This window comes from Labrus mixtus, chromosome 10 (genome assembly GCF_963584025.1).
Source record: "Labrus mixtus chromosome 10, fLabMix1.1, whole genome shotgun sequence".
Taxonomy (NCBI): domain Eukaryota; kingdom Metazoa; phylum Chordata; class Actinopteri; order Labriformes; family Labridae; genus Labrus; species Labrus mixtus.
The window spans coordinates 10,220,699-10,241,250 of NC_083621.1; the positions used below are offsets into that span (position 1 = coordinate 10,220,699).

The window sequence follows — 20,552 nt, forward strand, 5'->3', positions numbered from 1 at the left end:
TGCTGACTAAATCTGACACCATGTTACAGGTGAAACTCCTGGATATCCACAGGATACTCAATCGAGGATCACATGACCTCATCAGACAGGAGGAGTACCGTAAGCAGTTCTGGATCCACAGTAATGGACTCAATGAGACCAAACCACCATCTGAACTAGGCAACAGAGTGAAGGTCCTGAGATAGTGAAGCAGCCCCCTCCAGAATGACAAGTACCTTAGGAACAGGTGAGAGACTGGAGGAGAGCAGATCCAGTGACACACACACACACACACACACACACACACCTGCCACTATATACGCACTTTTGGGCAAGGTGCTATCACATATCAAACGCACCTGACTGTGCAGCACACTTGCATGCAAGCTTCCTGCTGCTGCTGTCTACACAGGAGTTACATTTGTTTCCCATGTTTCCATCTTTTCTGACATTAGACGGTTCAAACTGAATCTCATTTGTAGATTTTGAGATGAATTGCCTTAGGAAGATATTTAACCATCCTGCTTAGTGTTGGTATTAAAATTCACGGGAAGTTAATCGGATGATGTCATGTGATCTCGTCTGTGCCGTCTTGTGGAGTCAGGATCAGAGAGCTGAAGAGCTCAGAGAGGAGTCTACTGCTGCAGCTCTACCAGCTAGCCTCAGCATGCAACACTTATCCCAGAGGCTGGACCAGAAACTCCACATGCTCAGGGAGGAGGTCAGGACGATGGTGAGTGCTCAGGATCTTTAAATCTATCAACAGGCAATGACCTCTAACATGAAGAGTGTAGTGGGTGTGTGAATCTTGCAAGATGATTTTAGTCACACAGGTTTTTAATTACCCCAACAGCAGATCTAGACTAAAATGCGTGTTCAGTGTGCAGGGATAGGAGGAATAAATGGTAAAGGGTCTACATGTTGTTCCCTTCTGCTGCTGTTTATCTTAATTATTAAAAGTTGAATACCTTTTTATTCAGTGCTGATGTTTTTTTGCTACAGGTTTTTGCTTGCTAACGTATTTACCTCTAGGCCATCAAGCATCTCCAAAGGCACATCTTCACAGAGGCTGTTTACATTTGTGTATTCATTTTTTTACCTTTCATTTGAACTTTTATGGTAGACAGTTGTGAAAAGTTGAAATTAAGCGACAGAGACATGTGATATGTTGTGTTTATTATACATCTGTGGCATTTTTTTAAAAATCATCACATCAATTCTTATTTCATAAAGTTATGCTTATTTGGTGACATCATCTATTTTTTTTCTGGGTTGACTTCTGAAGGGCCATACATTTAGCAAACCCCCCCCAAAAAAACTGAAACAAAGAGACCTGTCACTTCTCCAATTTATATTTTCTTTACTTTCAATCTTTGAGATTTGTTTTTTGTATATCTGTCATGCCTTTAAGTTATGACACTGTAGAAGTTCTGTAGATAAAAATAATTCAAACTCCAAAAAAAAATCCCTGTGTTTCTCACACAGTCAGGACTACAGTGTTTCTATGTGTACAATGTTTTAGACATATTCTACCAGTGTTGAATAGTTTTCCAGACTCCACTATTGTATTTCAGATTGTAATATTTTCTGTCTTTCTCCTTCTTTGTCTCTTTTCTCCTCAGACTCAGGACAAGGAGCGAGGGGAGCAGGTTTGGAGGGAGCGGCTGCAGCGCTGTCAGAGGCAGCTGAAGGCCAAAGAGGACGAGATGAGTCGCCAGTCCCAGTACTTTGAGACCTTTAAAACCCAACTCCAGCAAAAGCTCAGCCTGGCCCGGGACAAAGAGCAGACCCTGCAAAACAGAATCTACACTTTAGAAAAGCAGCTACTGGAAATGACTGTGAGTGCTGCCACTGGCATAACGGGGAAAAGTGCAGTCAGAATCACTGCTGGGACAGTGACACGCTGGGAAGAACAGGAGAGGCTACCTCCCATGAGAGGAGAGGGTGAAGGAGAGGAGGAGAGAAAGGAGGAGAAGAGGAAGCAATGGCAGCCAAGTAATGGAAAGACAGAGAAGAACATACAAGAAAATCAGAACTCAAATGAAGTCAGGCTACAAGGCTTCATCTTGAGCCTACAGGAGGATCTCCAGGTGCTGCTGGAGAGAGAGGAGCATGGGATGACACAGAGGAGGGGGCTGATGGAGCAGCTCCAGGGGGCCCAGGAGAAAAGTCACTTCTTGGGCTGCACGGTGGAGGAGATGAAGGTCGAGTTGAATCGGCTGAAGCATTGTGAAAGCTTCTTGTCGGAGGAGGTGGAAGAGCTGAGAGAGGAGAACCACAGACTCTCGCGGGTCGTCAGAGATGCAGCTAACCAAACATCCTGCCAGTCATCTGAAACCGCGGAGTCCACGTGTCTCGACCCCGGGACCAGCTCGCCCAGCTGCAGCCCTGCTGATTGTCCTGTGCCCTCCAGTATTCTACATCCCTCAGGGTTGAGCTCTGAAGAAGTATGTAAAACGTCTTTATCATTATTAAAACAATTTATTGTATCCGGTATTGTCAGTAGTATCAAGAACTGTTTTGTCAAGACAAACCAAAGAACAGAAGACAAAAGAGAGACGAGTAAAACAAGAAAACACAGATAATGTGGAGTCACAGACTTCTCTAAAAGGTCCAGAAGATTTCACTTTAAAGTTCTTTATTAGTTTATTTGATTTACGTATATGGTTTAAAGTACTTAAACTTCAGCAGAAAACATTTATAACATTTGTCTGGTCTCAGTGTAGCTTGTAGAAACACATTTTTACGTGTTCTGTGCCAGTCGTTCCGCATGTAGTTTAAAAGTAAGACTGCTAAAGCATTAAACCATTTACTTATGAAATTGAACCGCTTTCACTTCAGCACCACTGTGTGTAGGATTGCCAGGAATATGTGGGATAGAAATATGCGTCCTTGAGAATAAAGCATCTATGATAACATACATTGGTCGAGGATTACCGGTAGTAGAGATAGTTATTTTCTGTGATTTATTTTCTCTTTTTGTTTTGGGGCCAGACAATAAGAGTCTGTACAAATAAGTAGAGGCTCAATAAATATTTGATGCGGTCTTATTATTGGCTTAATGTTGTAAATCCTTCTTGTTATTTTATGAGAAGGTATTAAGCATGGGGGAATGCTTCTGAAGAGAAAAGCTCTCTTGCTAGGATTTCAAGTGTTACATAACTACCACCTATTGCACAGCCGTGAATCTTAACATCAAGTGGGGCAAGAATTTGGGACCATGTTTTTTATTTTGAATTGCTTTGTCATGTTTACATAAATTACTTTCTGTTTTGTTCTGCTCTTTTTCCCACAACTTTGATCTCTCTGCAGGTAAATCGAACCTCAAATGGGGAAAATGGGCTCCCTAACTCCCCTGCAGTTGCACATTTTCACCACCAGGCTACAGCAAAGCGCACACAGACAGCTACAGAGGATCACTTCCCATTTGCCAAATCAGACACGTCACCTAAAGATGATGTTCTGAAGCACTTCAGCCATATTAGCTCCAAAACCGACCCGAGCCGCCAGTCACTGTCCTTGACTGCAGAGACAGTTGATGAGTTTAAAATTGGCACCTGGTGCTCCAGAGGGATCCTTAACCTGGAGGAAAGCCCCAGTGAGGAATCGGATGCCCTGAGGGAAGCCTACAGGAGCTTGGGGTTTGGAGATGATCTTCAAGCACTTAAAGAACAACGTGATCGCCTGGAGGTGGCCCTGCAGCACACTCAGGAGCAGCTGCAGGTGATGACTCAAGAGAATACTCGATTGAAAATAAAACTAAGGAAAGAGGAAGACAAACAAGAAGCAGAGGAAGCTTCAAAAGAAAAGGTATTTCACAAAGGTTGCAGTACTGCTTAAGGTTTTGCACAGATATGAAATCAAAAACAAACTTTCCAGTCTATCACTGATCAAGCTCCTGCTCTTTTTCCTTCTCAGATTAACACATTACTCTCCAGCGGTAGAGCAGAAAGTAACACCAGTCTCGCCCTTGCTCAGGATGATCTTGTCCAGGCTCTCAATCAGGAGAACAGGGCTTTAGCGGACCGGATCCAGGAGCTTCTGGCTCACATTGAGCTAAGAGAAAATGAGATTAAGACTGAGGATACACAGCTGAGGAAGCATATTTACAAGCTAGAGGCAGATGTTGCCAGATTAGAGCAGGAAAACCAGGAACATGGAGGTTTGATTACCGAACTCACCAAGAAGACTGAGGATGATCTCAACACCATCATGGAGATGCAGCAAAGATTGGAGGAGAGTGGACAGCATACGGAGGAATCAAAGGACTTGCATGGATCTCAATTGCAGATTGAAAACGCGGCTGTATTATCAGGATGTTTTCAATTATATGACCAAGAAAAATCTGTTGAAAATGTGGTGGAAAGTGTGCTTAAAGAGGATGAACCAAAGCTGATGTCCAATCAACATCCAGATGATTCAACAACAGCTACAGTGCCTCAACAAATCAATCGCGATGATCTGTTCCAGAACCGCCAGCAAACCATCTCTGTCCAGAGCCTCAAAACAGAACAAGAAGAACTGCTGGACGACATAAATTCTCTCAGAGAGCAGCAGAGAGAAGTAGCTCTCTCAGTCAAAACACAGATAGAAGTGAAACAGCAGTTAACCCGGACAGTTTGGGGGCTGAAGGAGGAGAAAGACAGCATCGCTCAGTCTTTGGCAGGTGTCAGACAGGAAAAAGAGCAGCTCACCAGGACTGTCTGTGGGCTGAGAGATGAAAGAGATCAGTTAATAAAATCTACGAGTGACCTGAAAGAGGAGAAAGAGCAGCTAGCTAAGTGTTTATCTGGTCTCAAGTCAGAAAACGAGACACTGTTTGAATCTCTCTTGAGTGAAAAAGAAGAGAAAGATCAAATCATGCAATCACTACAAAGTTTACAGACAGAAAGGGAGCAGTTAAGCCAGGCGGTGCTCGATTTAAAAATTGAGAGAGATGGATTAATTTCTTCTCTTATGTCTCTGAAGGAACAGAGAGACATGGAACAATCATTTTACACTTTGCAAGAAGACCAGGACAGGTTAAAACAATCAGTTAGTAGTTTAATGGAAGAAAAAGAGAGGATTGAGCAGTCGGTCGGATGTTTAAAACAGGAAGAAACACAAACAAAGATATTACTACAGGTCCTAAGAGAGGAACGAAACAGCCTACAAGCTGCACACCACAGCCAAACACAAACAGAGGGGAGGAACCAGCAGCAGCTTCTGATGAATACAAACAGTGCTGATGAAAAGAAAACTGAAACTGCTGTTGGGACAGGAGCTACCCAACGATGTCAGACTGAAGCCCACAGAGGAAACAATATGCAGGTATAGGAGTGATGTAATAATGCTTTTTTTTTGTTTGCATAATGTTTGTGTATGTAGTGTCAATTTGAATGACTTTTGAGACATCTGGCTGATTGTGTATCATTACTTTGGATTACTGTGAACTCAAATAACATGGTTAGATGATGAACTGGAGCAAACTGATCTGCTGCAGGAGATTAAAGCTTTGAGAGCAGAACTAAAGAGCTCACAAGATATAATGGGCAAAAGCAAAGTAGATGTAAGTTTGCACCAATTTTTATAAACAACATTTGTTGCAAACCAAGATGTGTAGAATAAGACTTTATTTTGTCAAACTAACACGTCTAAGGTCACAAGAGCACTTTGGTGATCAAACTGGTAACTAGCAGCAGAGGGGTGGATATATAAATACAATTTTTACATTTTAAATATATATCGTGTTTATCTCAATCTGAAACATATTACACATTTCAGATTTTTGTTTGTCTGTGTCTTTTTTCTTCTTTTTTTTTTTTTACATATACGAGGTTCATAGTTATGTTTGTGTTATGTTCGGACCCAGAGGCTGCACAATGAGATGCATCAAACGGAGGTCAGGAGCGAGAAGGACGAGAGAAAGGCAGCCCAAGAAGCTGACAACCTGATGTGGCTGACAGATATAGCCGATCAGATGGAAGATACCAGAATGGAAAATGAAAGCCTAAAGACCCAGGTATTACACACGATCATTCCTTTTAGATTGACATTGGACATACTGTAATCGTGTTTTGTCTCCTGCACTATTAATCAATCAATCAATCAATTAAACTTTATTTATACAGCACCTTTCAGACAAATTAAATTGCAGTTCAAAGTGCTTAACAAGAGTGCAGAAAAGTTATTGGCGAAAAGTAGTTTATAAAATCATTGATAAAATCATTGAGAGACCAATGCACACCAATAAGAATTAAAACTAAAATATATGAATAAAAATAAAATACGACACATAAAAGCAACAAGATATTAAAATAAATACACGAGGAAAATATTTAAAATTGTAGTAGGATAAAAAGACAATACAGTAATGTTAAGATTTGAATTGATATAAAACACGAAATAAAAGCCAGACTGAATAAATTAGTTTTAAGACTGCGTTTAAAAATCTCGATATTCTGGGCTCCTCTCAGACCCTCAGGAAGGTTGTTCCACAGTCTCGGAGCGTAACAGCTGAAAGCAGCATCGCCAAAGGTTTTTGTCCTGCTCTGTGGAACAACTAAGAGAGAGGAACTGGAGGATCTGAGGGGCCGTACTGGTTCATAAGCTAAAATCATATCTGATAGGTAGTCTGGTGCAAGGCCATGTAATGCTTTATAAACTAATAAAATAATTTTAAAATCAACACGAAAACTAACAGGCAGCGAGTGTAAAGATTTTAAAACAGGTGTGATGTGTGCTCTCCTTCTGGTCTTTGTCAGTACTCGTGCGGCAGAGTTTTGTAGTAGCTGAAGCCGATTTGTTGTGTTTTTTGGAAGACCAGAAAGGAGAGCATTACAATAGTCCAGCCTGCTAGTAATAAAAGCGTGCATTAGTCTCTCTGTTTGGCTCAGAGAGAGAAATGGCCTCACTTTGGCGATGTTTTTCAGGTGGTAAAATGCTGTAACCACCTGAAATGATTAACCACATGTACAGTTCAGAAAGACTCATGGAGCATACATACCTTTGAAATACACACATAATGCAAGAAGCCCTCCAGGAGTTAATAGTCAGTGTGTGTGTCTGTTTACTTTGTCTGTCTCTTGTTTATCTGTTGGAACTAACAAGTGTTTGTGTCGCTGAAGGTGAACGAGCTGCAGAGTAAAGTGACAGGCGTGGTCAGGGAGAAGACTAAAGCTTTGTCACTGAAGGCACAAATAGAGGAGCAACACAACATGCTGACAGCTCAGCTCAAAGCTAAGGTAAGGTGAAGGCGCCTTTATTATCACCAGATTTGAATTCAACTTATCTTTCATGTGACACAGACGAGAAAAAAGTTTGGCAAACAGTCATTCTATGTGTTCATTTTTCTGATTAAAAGAAAAAAACTGCAAAAATGTCTACGGAAACCTGAGTAAATCTCCAAACTCATGATAAGATTTTCCTTTTTTGAATGACTCAAGGCTCATATTGTCACATTCTTAAACTGAGATGTTGTTTGAATTGAAGAATCTTCAGCATCACCTTTTATTCATCCTTGTGACTTTTAATACAGTCTTAAACCGGAGCCACTACATACAAAGGCAAATGCATTAATATTGAGACCAACCTACACCAAGATCAGTTCTCATCATAGATCTGTTCCTGTTTGTTTGTTTGTTTGTTTGTTTGTTTGTTTGTGTGTGTGCTTAAATGTGTGTAAAACCTCTCAGACAGTGGCACTAGAGGAGCTGAACTCTGAATATATCGCTCTAAAGAGAGGGCAGGACAGCAAAGAAGATGTGGGCACTGCTCTAGTCTCACTCAGAACACAATACAACAACATCAGAGCTAAGGTGGGTAACCATTCAGCGCCGGCTTTGGGAGGGAATGCAGTTTATTTCAGACTTATTTCATGAGTTGGTAAGATTGAATCTGATTCTTGTGTTCATATTAATGGTGTTTTTATTGTATTTTCTTTATAGTATGATGCTCTCCTGAAAAAGAGGAGTCCAAAGGATCTGGACAATGCTCCTTTAAAGGTGGAGAACACAGAAAGAGCTTTTTGTTCCTACATCATTTGTTCTTTTGTCACTGAACCCTCATTTGCAGTGTATGACTTACACTGAGCTTTAAGTTAAAACTGTGTTCATATAAATAGGAGCACAGTGTTTCTGACGTGTGTTTTTTTTCTGACAACAGGCCAAGCTTTCTTGCCTGGTTGTGAAGTGTCAGGAGAGGAACAGTTTGTTGGTTCAGATGATTAAGACCATGAACAGTCGAGGCTTTGTGGACCCCATCCTCACGCAGCAGGTTGAGGAACTGCTCAGTGACACCGTGCTGCAGGACTACTCTGCAGCATTCACACCAGGATGTAAGACTCAGGAGAACAGTACTGGATTTACGCCAGGATTTCTTTTAAAACTTCAAGACTACAGCAGAGGATTCACGCCTGATCAGAGCTGCTGCACTATATCCCCTCTTTTGAATCAGCAGGTCCAAAACATGTGTACAACTGATTCTGCTGGTAAATGTAGAGAAATAAAAAATCCTGAAATCTCTTCAGTCGCCAATGAATCCTCGAAAAATCACCAAGACTGTAGCGGTGAAGTCTCACCTGCACCTACAGGGACACTTGAGACAGACTCCCCTGTGCAAGAGCATGCCAGTTTCCAAACGGACACAGAAAAGGTGAGATGATATGCAAACATCACTGCTCTCAGAATGTATTTATTTCATATTGCTGGCTTTTAAAGAAAATGTGTTGTGCCCTTTGGTTGCAACATTTGGGACGTAATGAATCGTTATGTACTACTTAAAGAAAAATCACAACAAGGGCAACTTCATCAAGGTTAGGTCTTGTATTTTTGCAAGACAATCCCTTCTTACATCCATATTTTTGTCAATTGAGAAAGATAATTTAAATAAAGAAGCAAATATCTAATTTGAAAAAGACTTATTATTATTTCTTATAAATTATGAGGTCTTATAGTGATCCTAATCAGATATTTAACAGAAAAAGATGGGTTAAAAGTGTTCAAATGTGTTTTTAAAAAGTAGTCAGATGCCAATATGTACATCAAACAGGTTTATTTTACTGTCAGATTTCTCCCTTGTGAACCTTATAAGTAGCAATATACCAATGAAAGATAGAGGCCTTGTCGTCAGTCGTTTGTATGCAGGCTAACATTTCATGTTCATGTACACATATGCACCATTTACTGGTTTCTTATTGGCATGCATGGTGGCAAGTCAAGAAAAAGCACTTATTTGTGGTCCAGGCTCTGAGTCTATAAAATAATTTGACATTTTTATGAATACTTTATACATAGTAACCATAAACCTTAAATTGTTTGTATTTAAGAGTTAAAAAAACAACTAATAGAAAAACTATAATCGGCTTTATCTCATTCCGACTACAGCTCTGTCCCCCAACCAGTGGACCCATCCAAGAAACCAGCGCAACAGAAATACTAGGATTTCAGAAACCAGAAATCAAAGGAAAATCCTACCTGGACCTTTCCAGGTCGACTGGTTCCTCACTGAGTACTACTGCTCTCTGCAGGACACGAGTCAGTGCGAGCAGGAGGCTGAGCAGTCCTGAAAAGATCCTTAACCTACATGAGCAACTGCAGACGACTATGAAGAGCAGCTATCAGGTACGCTGAAGATGATGGGTTCGTGTCAAAGTATGAATGAAAAATCACACTACTTTTATGTATTTGTCATCATGCAGTTTGATGTCTTTAAACAAGAACCCATAAAGCCATAATATATGAATATACCTCATGTTCATGTGTCTCTTTGATTCAAGGGTCAAGTGAGCAGAGGACGCCTACAGCAGCCCAGGAAATGTCTCTCATTTTCTCCAGCTGCAGACCTGGGACCGGCCTCTCTGACTGCAAAGCGGAGCATCAGTTTCAATCAAACAGACACCAACTCTCTCCCAGTCACCACTGCTTTGAGCAAAGCTAAGTCCACTTCAGCAGTGACCACCACACCTGTTGCCAAGACAACACTTTATACTGCAGTTACCTCTAGGTCTGCTCATGTTGAAGTCAATCCCAACATGTTTACTCACCATCACTTTAAAGCAGGAGTATCTAAAACTACATCTGCTCTTTCCAGCTCTTCGTTCATTGACCCTAGCAGAGCTGAATCTGACTCGAGCAGTTGCTCTAATACAAAAATAGATCCAAAACAGACGAAGACAAATGCTGCCTTCACGGACATATCTGATGCGAAACATGCAGCTTCTTCTCCTTTAACTCAGAGGACCACGATGGTTGACTCTGATGTCTTAATCTGTTCTGACACTCATCCAAAGAACACTGCCTCAGACACAACTGCCCAAAAGGTGAATCATTGTAACACACCTCCTCAAACCAATGGTGCTGCCCCTGACTATGACGGGCCTGTATTTCCTGCCTCCCCGACTCAGTCAGCTCCTTGCTTTCCTGTGAGAACCATCAAGTCTACCGTGAAGTCCGCTGCTGCTCCTGAAAAGACAGAGACAACAAGGCTGGAACCAGGTAATGCATATATACCCAATAATTGAGATCATTTTCACTAAGGCAAACACACAGCTGCTTAAAATCCTGGTAGATGAAATGTTGTTTTATTGATGTGACAATAAAACTGCATGCCCTGAAACTTTTGTACAAGCTCTTTGCATAGCTTTTGTGCATAATCTTGCAGTTAATGATTGTGCAGTATTACTTCTTGGTTGTTTGCTTTGGCAATGGGATTACACACAGCTTAGAAATGGGTTATCCTCTTTTTCAATGTCTTGTTGTAGAATTAATCTTGTTGGAAATTTAAGCAGAAATGATGACATTTCGATGTTTCCCTGTTTATTGCAAATACAGCATCACACTGCAGTGCACAACTACAAACCTTCACTTAATCGCTTGGATTTGTTAGTGAGCTCACTTTGCTGCAAGTTCTTTTTTTGTTAATTAATACGGAAGAATTTAAATTAAATAGATATTATAAAGGTATATTGTGAAAGTAACCTGTAACTAACCAAAGAAATAAATAAAACAGTTTGTTCAAATGGTAATGTTGTAAACATGGTACAGTACACTCAATATGAAATATTCTTTACATAATGATAGCATGCTGTGCTTAATGTCTCTTTTCCCCATTACCTCAGGAGTTCCAGCCAAGGTTTGCTCTGTTGAGGTAATCAAGACAGTGGGCCAGAGCAGCCTCCTGATTGGCTGGGAGAGGCCAACGCTAGACGAGCTCGGCTGCAGTAACGGCACATTTGTGTACGGATACCGGGTAAGCAGAACAAACCGCAACTGTAAACTGACACATAGACTTTTAATCTTGAAGATGTATCCGTCTAAAATAATTGACCTGTCACCCGTCAGGTGTTGGTCGATGGAGACTTCCACAAATCTGTCATGAGCTCAGCTTGCACCAAGGTATCTCATTTTCTGCTCACCCTAAACATCTGTGTGCTTCAGTGCACCCTTCAAAAGTCAAACTCAGTAACAGCATTTCATGTATTGAATATTTTGTCTTTTTATTCTTTAGTGTATTCTGGAAAATGTCAACCTGAGTCTCCCGGTCCAGATCAGTGTCCAGACGCTGGGCTCTAATGGTCTCAGATCAAACAGTGTCCACACCTTGTACAGTACTTCAGGCAGAACACACCATAACAGCCCTGACTAGATTAAAAAGGATGGCAAAAACCAACATGTAAGTACTATTATTAGACAAGCTTATTAGACTTATTATTAATAACTTCATTTAATAATGTAATGTTTTATTATTTTTTATCTGAAGGATAATGGAAACCTCTTAGTGAAAACATGAATTTTCTGTGACAAGGTCTGAATGGTAAGTTCTGTCTTTTTGTCCATGGGTCAGATTAAATGTAATTAAATAAATGTCACACATGTCTAATCTCATGCTGCTAATATACTAAAAAGACCTTGAAGGAACTTTTATTCCAACCCTTGTTTCATGATCTATTTTCTCCTCTGCTCTGCGTATGTCTGCCCCTCCGTCCACAGCCCTCTTAGGGAGCGTCCTGACCTCCAGCTCAGGAGACAGCGAGCGAGACACTGTCACACGGCTTGGTCAACCTCAGGTTGAGGTCAACTAATCAGAAAAACTAATTTCACATTGTAATGTTTAGCCTATAAACATGAAATGACCTGTGGCCATGCAAACCTCACCACGGTTTACTGAAGATGTCAAACAAAACACCAAGCAGATAATCTGCATGTACGAGCAGGTGATGATTACCTTGTTGGAAGAAGTTTCTGTTTCAGAGTCCTGCCCGCTGGACACGCCCCTTTAAAGGATGGGACGACATGTTTACAAGAGGAACCGCCAATTATACAAATCCTGACAAACTGATAGAAGAGTTACTTTAACGCAAACTGAAGACAAGATCAATCATGCTGTCAAAATCTGCCTGTGACTCTAACTTTTCATAACTGTTGATAACATCACAGGACTGAAAACTTTGGAAGTCTTTCCCTGCTGCACATTTGAACACTGTTAACTAGGAGGTCCTGTTTGTACCGCTTCGTCTGCCTCTCTGGACTCTGTGACTTGAACGATTGACTAAAAAGACGTTCACTTTATGAAAAGCCTTTTTTTAAAGAAACATACACTGTTTGAGATGTCGACGCAACATTTGTACTCAGAGGTCATTGTACTTGAGTTTGACTCCACATGAAGCCAAATATGGAAAAAGTTGATTCTCTCCAAAGACTTACTCTGCATAAGACTACGGGATTACCTTACACACAGAAACCAGGTGTTATTTACGTTCTGCAATTTGCACACAGTCATTATGAATATCTAGAAGATTACATTAATATCACGGATATTTTTTTGTAGAGATAATTATGAAAAATATGCCAATATACCACATTCTGTGCGCCTTTTTGTATGAGAGACACTTTGTTTTTAATAACTGATAGATGTTATGCACGCTCACGTTTTTGTTTTGTTTTATACGATGTTATAAACTCCTGAGATTCTTCTGCTACTTAATGTACTGTATGTGCGAATGCAAAGTGATCATGGTGCAGCAAAAGTATTTTTCTAAGCCTAAAGAAAATATTGATTTCCCATTGATTCCTAAAGACTGTACAGAGAATAAATGTTTATATGATATAATATACATTTCAGTTTCAGTGCGTACATGTGTACTGGTGAAAGAAGTTTTGTTCAACATGAATCCAAAGCAAAGATCAGGTCCAGAGAAGAAAAAAGATTCATCTTTAAATATATGTTTTTCCGATAAATTGAAATGTTTCTTTTGCCGTCAAATATGTTGCTGATAACCCATTCAAATATCTGAATAATGCATTGTAACAATGATACAAATCTGACTTATTTTTAGCCCGTTGAACATGAAGATTTTAAGATACTTGGATATAATTCAGTGGTTCTCAAAGTGTGGGGAGTGACCACAGTCATGCTAAAACATGACAGGGGTAGGGTGGGGTGTGACCAGTGACGTGGTCACAGTCAGCTTTTTCATCTTTGAACACTTTAAGTAGTTCAAGTAGATATAATGTAGATAGAAAGTGTTAATAATTGCTACTCATTCATGTGTTTGCAGAAACCAGTCATGGTGAAATGTTCATAATCTTGATGGAGGGAGCATGACAGTAAAAGTTTGAGAACCACTGTTTTAATCAGACAGTGATCAAAGTTATTGTGCAAATAATGACATGTTATCACTTACCATGAATGAACGCTAGGTGGTAGCCATTTTTGGATGTTTTCACAGGTACTGTGTGTGTGTGTGTGTGTGTGTGTGTGTGTGTGTGTGTGTGTGTGTGTGTGTGTGTGTGTGTGTGTGTGTGTGTGTGTGTGTGTGTGTGTGTGTGTGTGTGTGTGTGTGTGTGTGTGTGTGTGTGTGTGTGTGTGTGTGTGTGTGTGTGTGTGTGTGTGTGTGTGTGTAACTCTGTTGCCTTATCTGACAGGTGCTTTCACCACAGATTTAGTGGAGTGGATGATGCTGACAGGCTCAAGTAGCCTAAAACATCTTAGTGTCTGCTTTTCCATTCAGTACAAACCAGGCGCATTACCAAAACCTGACATAAGAGCGCAGGAGGAAGTAGCGTCAGCAGGTTTAAAAAAAAAAAAAAAAAAAAAAAAAAAAAGGGAGCTTAATAATCACCTTCAGTGCTCAGCAGCTTTGGGAGCTCCTCTGAAGACGTCAAGGCTCGTGCTCAACAGAAAGAGGAGTACCAGCTGGAGGAAGAGTCTGTTTTTCTGCCGTGGGGTATCACTGTGGAAAACTCAACTGTGAGCAGACCAAACTTCTTTTTTCCTCTTAAATCTTTTTTTTGCAGATTTTTGCAGAGATAGAAAATAAATTAACAAGGCAACATTTGCTGAAGTACTGTAATAAGTAGCCTACTTAAGTAGTCATAACATTTCAAGCAACAATATGACACTTTTCCACCATTAAACAGTAGTTTCAAGGGTCGATTTGATAGCACAATAACTTTCAACAGGGAGAGTGACGTCTCCCCTACACCCACAGCGCAGCCCAATCGCTTCTATACCACTCCTTACTAGAGGAATGTTACTTTGCCAGCAGGCCAAGAAGCGGCAATCTCCAGCGTTGACCAATGATGCCGATGTGGATGTTCGAAAAGCTGCAGTTCCTTGACTGCCCCTTGAGGCTGGCTGCAGAAGCTCAGAAAATCACACACACACCTATTCAAAAATCCCTGTTTTTACCGCAGAAATAGGCTAAACATTCTTACAGCTTGGTTCAAAAAAACGAATTGGGTTTGGATAGCTCATGTCTTTATTTGCGCACACTGTGGTGGGGTTGAATTTTTTTATTATAACTCACCCTTTTTGATTTTATGAAGGGTTAATATTAAGGCCTGCCTCAGCTTCAGCTCTTTGCCTGTCGTTAGGTTGACCGACCTCCATCGATGGGTTTCCAAAGCCTATGGTTTACACACAAGCCTCCAAAAGAAGCCAGTTAGCCCGTCTCTGCACTGTTTGATACGATGGCTTAAGAGGACGCTGACGGATGAAGCTAAGAAGAGAATAAGAGAGTCTCCAATGTAGCCATTCAGCCACAGCCCATAGATGTCATGGCAACAGTTGAATACTCAAACACTAAATACTACTACACGTGCAAACAGTTTGCGGGCTGAAGACACTTGCAGAGTCACATGTGTGCAGTCTGGTAGTATTGCTGTACCTTGTCAGTCTATATGGTTGTTAAGCTTCTCACAGGCTTGGTACCATCTTGTAAACAGTTTCTTACAACGGTGCATTTGAACTCAGAGAACATGGGTGGGCGTCAAAACGCACCTAATCAAATTCCTACATATTGTTGCTTGAAGTACTTTGCTGTTTTTAGAGATATAGTGTGAATAAAAAGCAACCACGAACAGAACAGTGTATCTACAAGCTGAACTATAATTGTGCATAGATTGATGAAACAAACACTTTGTAATTATGCATTGGTTACTTTATTTTCAATTAGGAGGTGGACATGAACAGTAAATGCATGTCAGTAGCCTGGATAAGTCTTCATCCTTCTTAGAATGTATTTTCCTCAAACACACACACACACACACACACACACACAACCTCCAAACTAACAGATTTCAAAATGTTGAATTGGTTGCAAATTAGCCACGGCTAGAAACTTGTATGCATGGCATCTACTTTGTATTTGAAATATGAAGCAATGTTCACTGCATGTGTCCCCGTTAAATATTGTTCCAATAGATCAGCAGCCAGAGTTGTTACATTTCATACATTCAATGCACAATATGCTTCTCAATACATTATGGTTTCAGAATATAAAGCATATATAAAAACCCTATATGTACAACCATCATGTATTATATTCATTGTATTATATATTAACAATCAAATCTAATATAATAATAATAATTATAATAACTATAATCATTTTGGCCCTACGTTAGTGGAAACTGCTGCAAACAGAATCAAGTATTTGAAGGTTTGCACTGAAGTCATGAGCATGCATGCACACTTACCAGCTTTACGTTGACTTTTTTATTGGATTAGACTCAAGTTTAAGATTAATGACGGGCCTCTGTAGCCCTACATTGCACCACTTAAATGAACTTAAATTAAAGCTGCAGTGCAGTTGTTTAATGCTGAATCAGCCGAAATAAGCTCAGCTCAGCTGTACCCTGAGGACTCTCATTCCACTCTCCAGGGAGATTCACCTTCATCATTAAAACACACCGCCAACATATATGATGCTCATGAAGAAGTGCGTGTGTGCTTGAAAGTCTTGTCTTGGAGCTGTGGATAAAAAGAGTCTCGCAGCTGGGCTCAAGCTTCCTGGAAAAATATAATATTCTCTATATGTGTGTGTGTGTATTAGCAGTTTTTGTGTGCTACTGTCATCTGCAGAGTATCTTGAAAGGGGGGGGGGTGTGTGTGTGTGTGAGAAACAGGAGAAGACGAACACTTTTGTGGTTTTAATTTCACCCAGGGGCGACTTCGTCACTCCATCACTTCCCCCCGACACCTCGAGCAGCCCGGGGCTCAAGTGGTGTGGTGAGTGGACTTTCAGAGCTCGAGGGCGACTCTTGCTGCTCACACTCTCTATAAGTGGGCTTCTCCTGCTGCTGTGTCTGGGCAGATGGGTCTCCATGCTGGGAGGTTTTTTTTTTGTTGTTGTTGTGGTTGTGTTACTATCCTTGCTGAGAGTATGTGTGTTAAATGCTGGGTCTAGAGTTGCATTATAACACACACACACACACACATTCTAAAAATGTCACCACATGAAAATGACTGCCTGCTGAGCGCTCATCCCTTTTCATATTTGCACAGATTTGGCATTTTCTATCCTGTCTTTCTCTGTTCTCCATGGATGAAGCCTCCTTTATTCTCACCATCTCTGCGTCTGTTGTTGTGGCCGTATCAGTCCATCTCAGCGCCTGTTATATTTAGAGGCAGAGCACTATCAGAGCTTACAGCTGGCCGCCTGTGATTCAATTCTGACAGATCTACAGCGTTCAAAGCAATCTCCTCCCGTTTTGTCTCACCCATTTTCTCTCACCAACTTCCACCCCCTCCTCTTGTTTTGTTCTATTTTTTCTTTACATTACCTTCTTATTTCAAACCAATCTTCGTTGTTTTTCCTCTCCTTATTCTTCCTTCTTTGTTTACTTTCTTCATACACCATTATCTCTGCATTCAGCTCCGTCTCTTTCATACAACCCTCATCTCGCCTTTCATCTCGTAACTTTTCCCACCCTTAAAGCTTATAAAACTGTCCGTCGTCTCTTTTCTTTGCCAGTTGGCCCCCTTTTTCACTTCAATTTGAGAAGACTTTATTGCTTTCTTGAAACTCCAGTTCTCTCTTTTCCTCTCTTCTACTCCAGTTACCTCAAATCTGCTCCACATCTTGCCTATCGGGTGCCCTCTATACTGCTAGGAAAAGAGAACGCGCTTCATCACTCTGTGCAAATCCAAATTGAAACAAACATCAAACAACACTACTTCTAATTTGGGACGAGACAAGCAATTAACTGCTATTACATCCTTGAATCTATGCGCACAGGCAGCCATAATCTCGTTAATCATGAACAATGGGGGCGGTAATAGAGAAGCATGTTTATGCAAATTCCCCCACTCAGTAATCTCCTTCATGCTTAATAGCCAAAACAGTGGTGGTGCCTGAGCAAACAAACCTCCCCCTTCTTCCTCCCCGCTCTGCCTTTTTCGACTTGCTTTGCCTCCCTCCTCTTGTTTTCTCCCTCTTATGTTCTTTTCTTTCTCCCACCTTCCTCCGCTGTAATGAAAATCAGCCTTCAGAGTCAGTGGAAACAGTATTGATCACTGCCGAACCTCTCAGTTCTTCTCAGTTTGAAATCCCGGCTTCTGCTCTTGGCAAACTCCTCAGCTCCTTCTCCTCTATCAAATCTCTTCATTCCAACAGTTTTTATGCCTTTTATTTGCATTGTTTCATGGCTTTTCTTTCTTTCTTTCTTTCTTTCTCTCTCCCCACCCCCCCTCCCCATAATGTCTGTTTAAATCTGTTTTTTCATTTCTCTTCTAACTTTGCCGTTTGCGCTGTATTTCGCGTTCTAGCCCTCAGTCCAGTCTCCATATATGCTTCAGGACTAAATATAGCCCAGAAATGTGCAGAAAGGACATTATAAGATTATGCCCCTGCTTCCTATTTCTCCTCCCTCCTCTCTCCTATGTGCCTCTTTGTTTTCTAGCTTTTCTCTTGAACTCTTTCTCTACAGTTCTCTTAAGTGCAAGTTTCAGATTTTCATGGCAGCACTGTTCAGGATTGATCAGGATTGGATCAGGGGCCGAGTAAAGGTCAACAGCATGTGATCTATTACCATATTGGTCAAATACAACCTGTAAACCTGTGTGGATGGAGATTTATTAATGAGATGAGATTGGTTCAAAGAAATCAATAAAGACAGATCTGCAATATCTAATAAGATTTAGCGATATAATGCTTATTTTCAGTCCCATATCGGAGTCCTTTTAACATCAAGTGATGTTCAAATGTAAGGAACTTTTACTTGACAGTTTACCTATGTGACACTTGATACTTTGATAAAGCTTTAAACTAAGACATTTTTCAGAATAAGCTACAGCCGACAGCTGAGACTGTACTATAAATAATCTCCATCCTACAGTAAAGTAGAATATAAAAAACTAACTATTGTCAACCCGAGGCTGATTTGAGCTCATTTTAATACTTCGTTTGAACTTCTTTATTTCCTTTTTGCGTTTCATCTTTTTAATCACCTTCCATTCTTTCTCCCCCTCTGAAATGATTTTTTAAAAGCAAATTCTCTGTTTGCTTAAAGCCTACAAATCCTATTCATCACACAAAATATTGTTATTATTGATTTGAAAGTATAGTTGTAGGTTCTGAAAGTTATTGTTTTACTATTTCAAGATAAAATACAGTATAATTATGTGAGATATAAAACTGTAAAACCATGTGTTTATAAAGTCCCCATGAAATAGAAAAATACATTTTCCTGGTCCCTGTGTTTAATGTTCATGTATCTTCTAAATATACTTCAATAAAGCATTATCTTCCAATTTTATACATCAAAAATATCATCATAACTCTATTCTCTCAAATGCTGCATGACTCTTGCACTCAAGGGCGTTTCCTCATTTTTTCACCATTTAAAAAGCTTTGTCAAAGCTAAAGATCCAATCAAATTCACCACAATGTTATGTCCCGCCTTCTGTCTTGTGATTGGTTTGATCACATTTGAGTTGAAAATAGAGACAACATAGCAGTTCGATACTCTCAAGCTTCTGTTTCATTGGGACTTGAAGTGTTAGTATTAGTTCATTATTTATGGCCCGTTAGATTCAGATTCAGATTCAGACAACTTTATTAATCCCAGAAGTGCAATACAGTTTCACAGCCTACCGAGTTGTTGAAAGAAGCCAAGAAAATATAAAGGAAACAAACAGTCACAGCAGCATTCAGACAATTACGTTCACATGTCATTAACAGTAATTAAACAGACCAACAGGTCACCAAACGAGAAGCCAGTGTGAGCAAATCTAGAAATTCATAAATACAACGCCAGAAATGTATCAACATTAATCACTGAAAGTACTTATACTTCAAACACAAACTACCACCTGCTTATCTCAGCTTGTGTCTATATGATATCAAAGTTTTGCTGCTGTAAATAAAACACACTCTGCGGTTTATCATAACTAAACAAGTTAGAGCAAAGACATCCAACAAAGTAATACAAAATCAGAAACATCACGTTTTCTTAACAGTGAATTCTGACTTCTTCACTGTTCACTTCTTTTGTGTCTGTGATGATTAACATTTATTCCTCATAACAATTCAGCATATTTACATTTTTACATATTTGTATCCCTTTATATTTCATAGATAAATAATCGGAATACTTTTATTTTATAACCTTTGTGCTCCTGGTTTTCCCCTCATTTCATATCGTTCACCCACAATAATACATTCAATTAAGAAGAGAAGATTAAAGTTAAAGGAAAGACAGAAAACGAAACAAATCAACAAACTGTCGGGTACAAAAGAGGATAAACATTACTGTTAGAAAACAACAACTAACCTCATCACCATTAACATTGCATTCATTACCATAGCAGTTAATTGCTGATCATAAAGTGGGCTGTTAGTAACGGCATTGAGCACCCCAAACAGCACTGTAAGCTTTCCTCAGCTTGTTATTTGATTACTTTAAAAAGAAAATTGTTACATTTTCATTTAGAATAGTACAAACAAAAATAAACTTCATAAGTCCCAGGAATGAGTTTGATGTTTGCGAAGGAGAAACGTAAGAAGACACTCAACAGATGAACTTTATTCACTGAGCTATAAGGGCTGTAGGAGGAGTTTAAGGAGGAGTGTGTGTCGTGTGTGTGTGTGTGTGTGTGTGTGTGTGTGTGTGTGTGTGTGTGTGTGTGTGTGTGTGTGTGTGTGTTTGCACAGAGAGGGAAACGGAGCACGCTCAGTGTGTTTGCTCTGGATAGTGAGGAGCTGTCCATTGTCTACGGTGCTGAAAGTGGATTACTGCTTCAACACTTAAAAGTGGAAGAAAAATTCAATCAGCAGGAGGGAAGAAACTTAGAAAAAAAAAAAGAAGAAAGGA

The 20,552-nt window shown here is 40.1% G+C and overlaps 2 protein-coding genes across 2 annotated transcripts in view; one reads left to right on the forward strand and one right to left on the reverse strand.

Annotated features, from left to right (window-relative positions):
• selenoh (selenoprotein H) overlaps positions 1–20,552 on the reverse strand; it is a 291,866-nt gene that overhangs the window by 221,850 nt on the left and 49,464 nt on the right. The gene's annotated exons all lie outside the window — the stretch shown is intronic.
• LOC132982576 (coiled-coil domain-containing protein 88B-like) lies at positions 21–13,071 on the forward strand. The gene is given in 18 exon segments (XM_061049126.1): positions 21–120; positions 580–639; positions 642–712; positions 1,602–2,426; positions 3,292–3,789; positions 3,898–5,289; positions 5,831–5,980; positions 7,086–7,202; positions 7,653–7,775; positions 7,905–7,961; positions 8,122–8,610; positions 9,342–9,578; positions 9,734–10,451; positions 11,075–11,205; positions 11,298–11,351; positions 11,464–11,628; positions 11,716–11,769; positions 11,946–13,071. Coding segments are annotated over 16 exon segments (5,160 nt in total). The 3' UTR covers positions 11,602–11,628; positions 11,716–11,769; positions 11,946–13,071.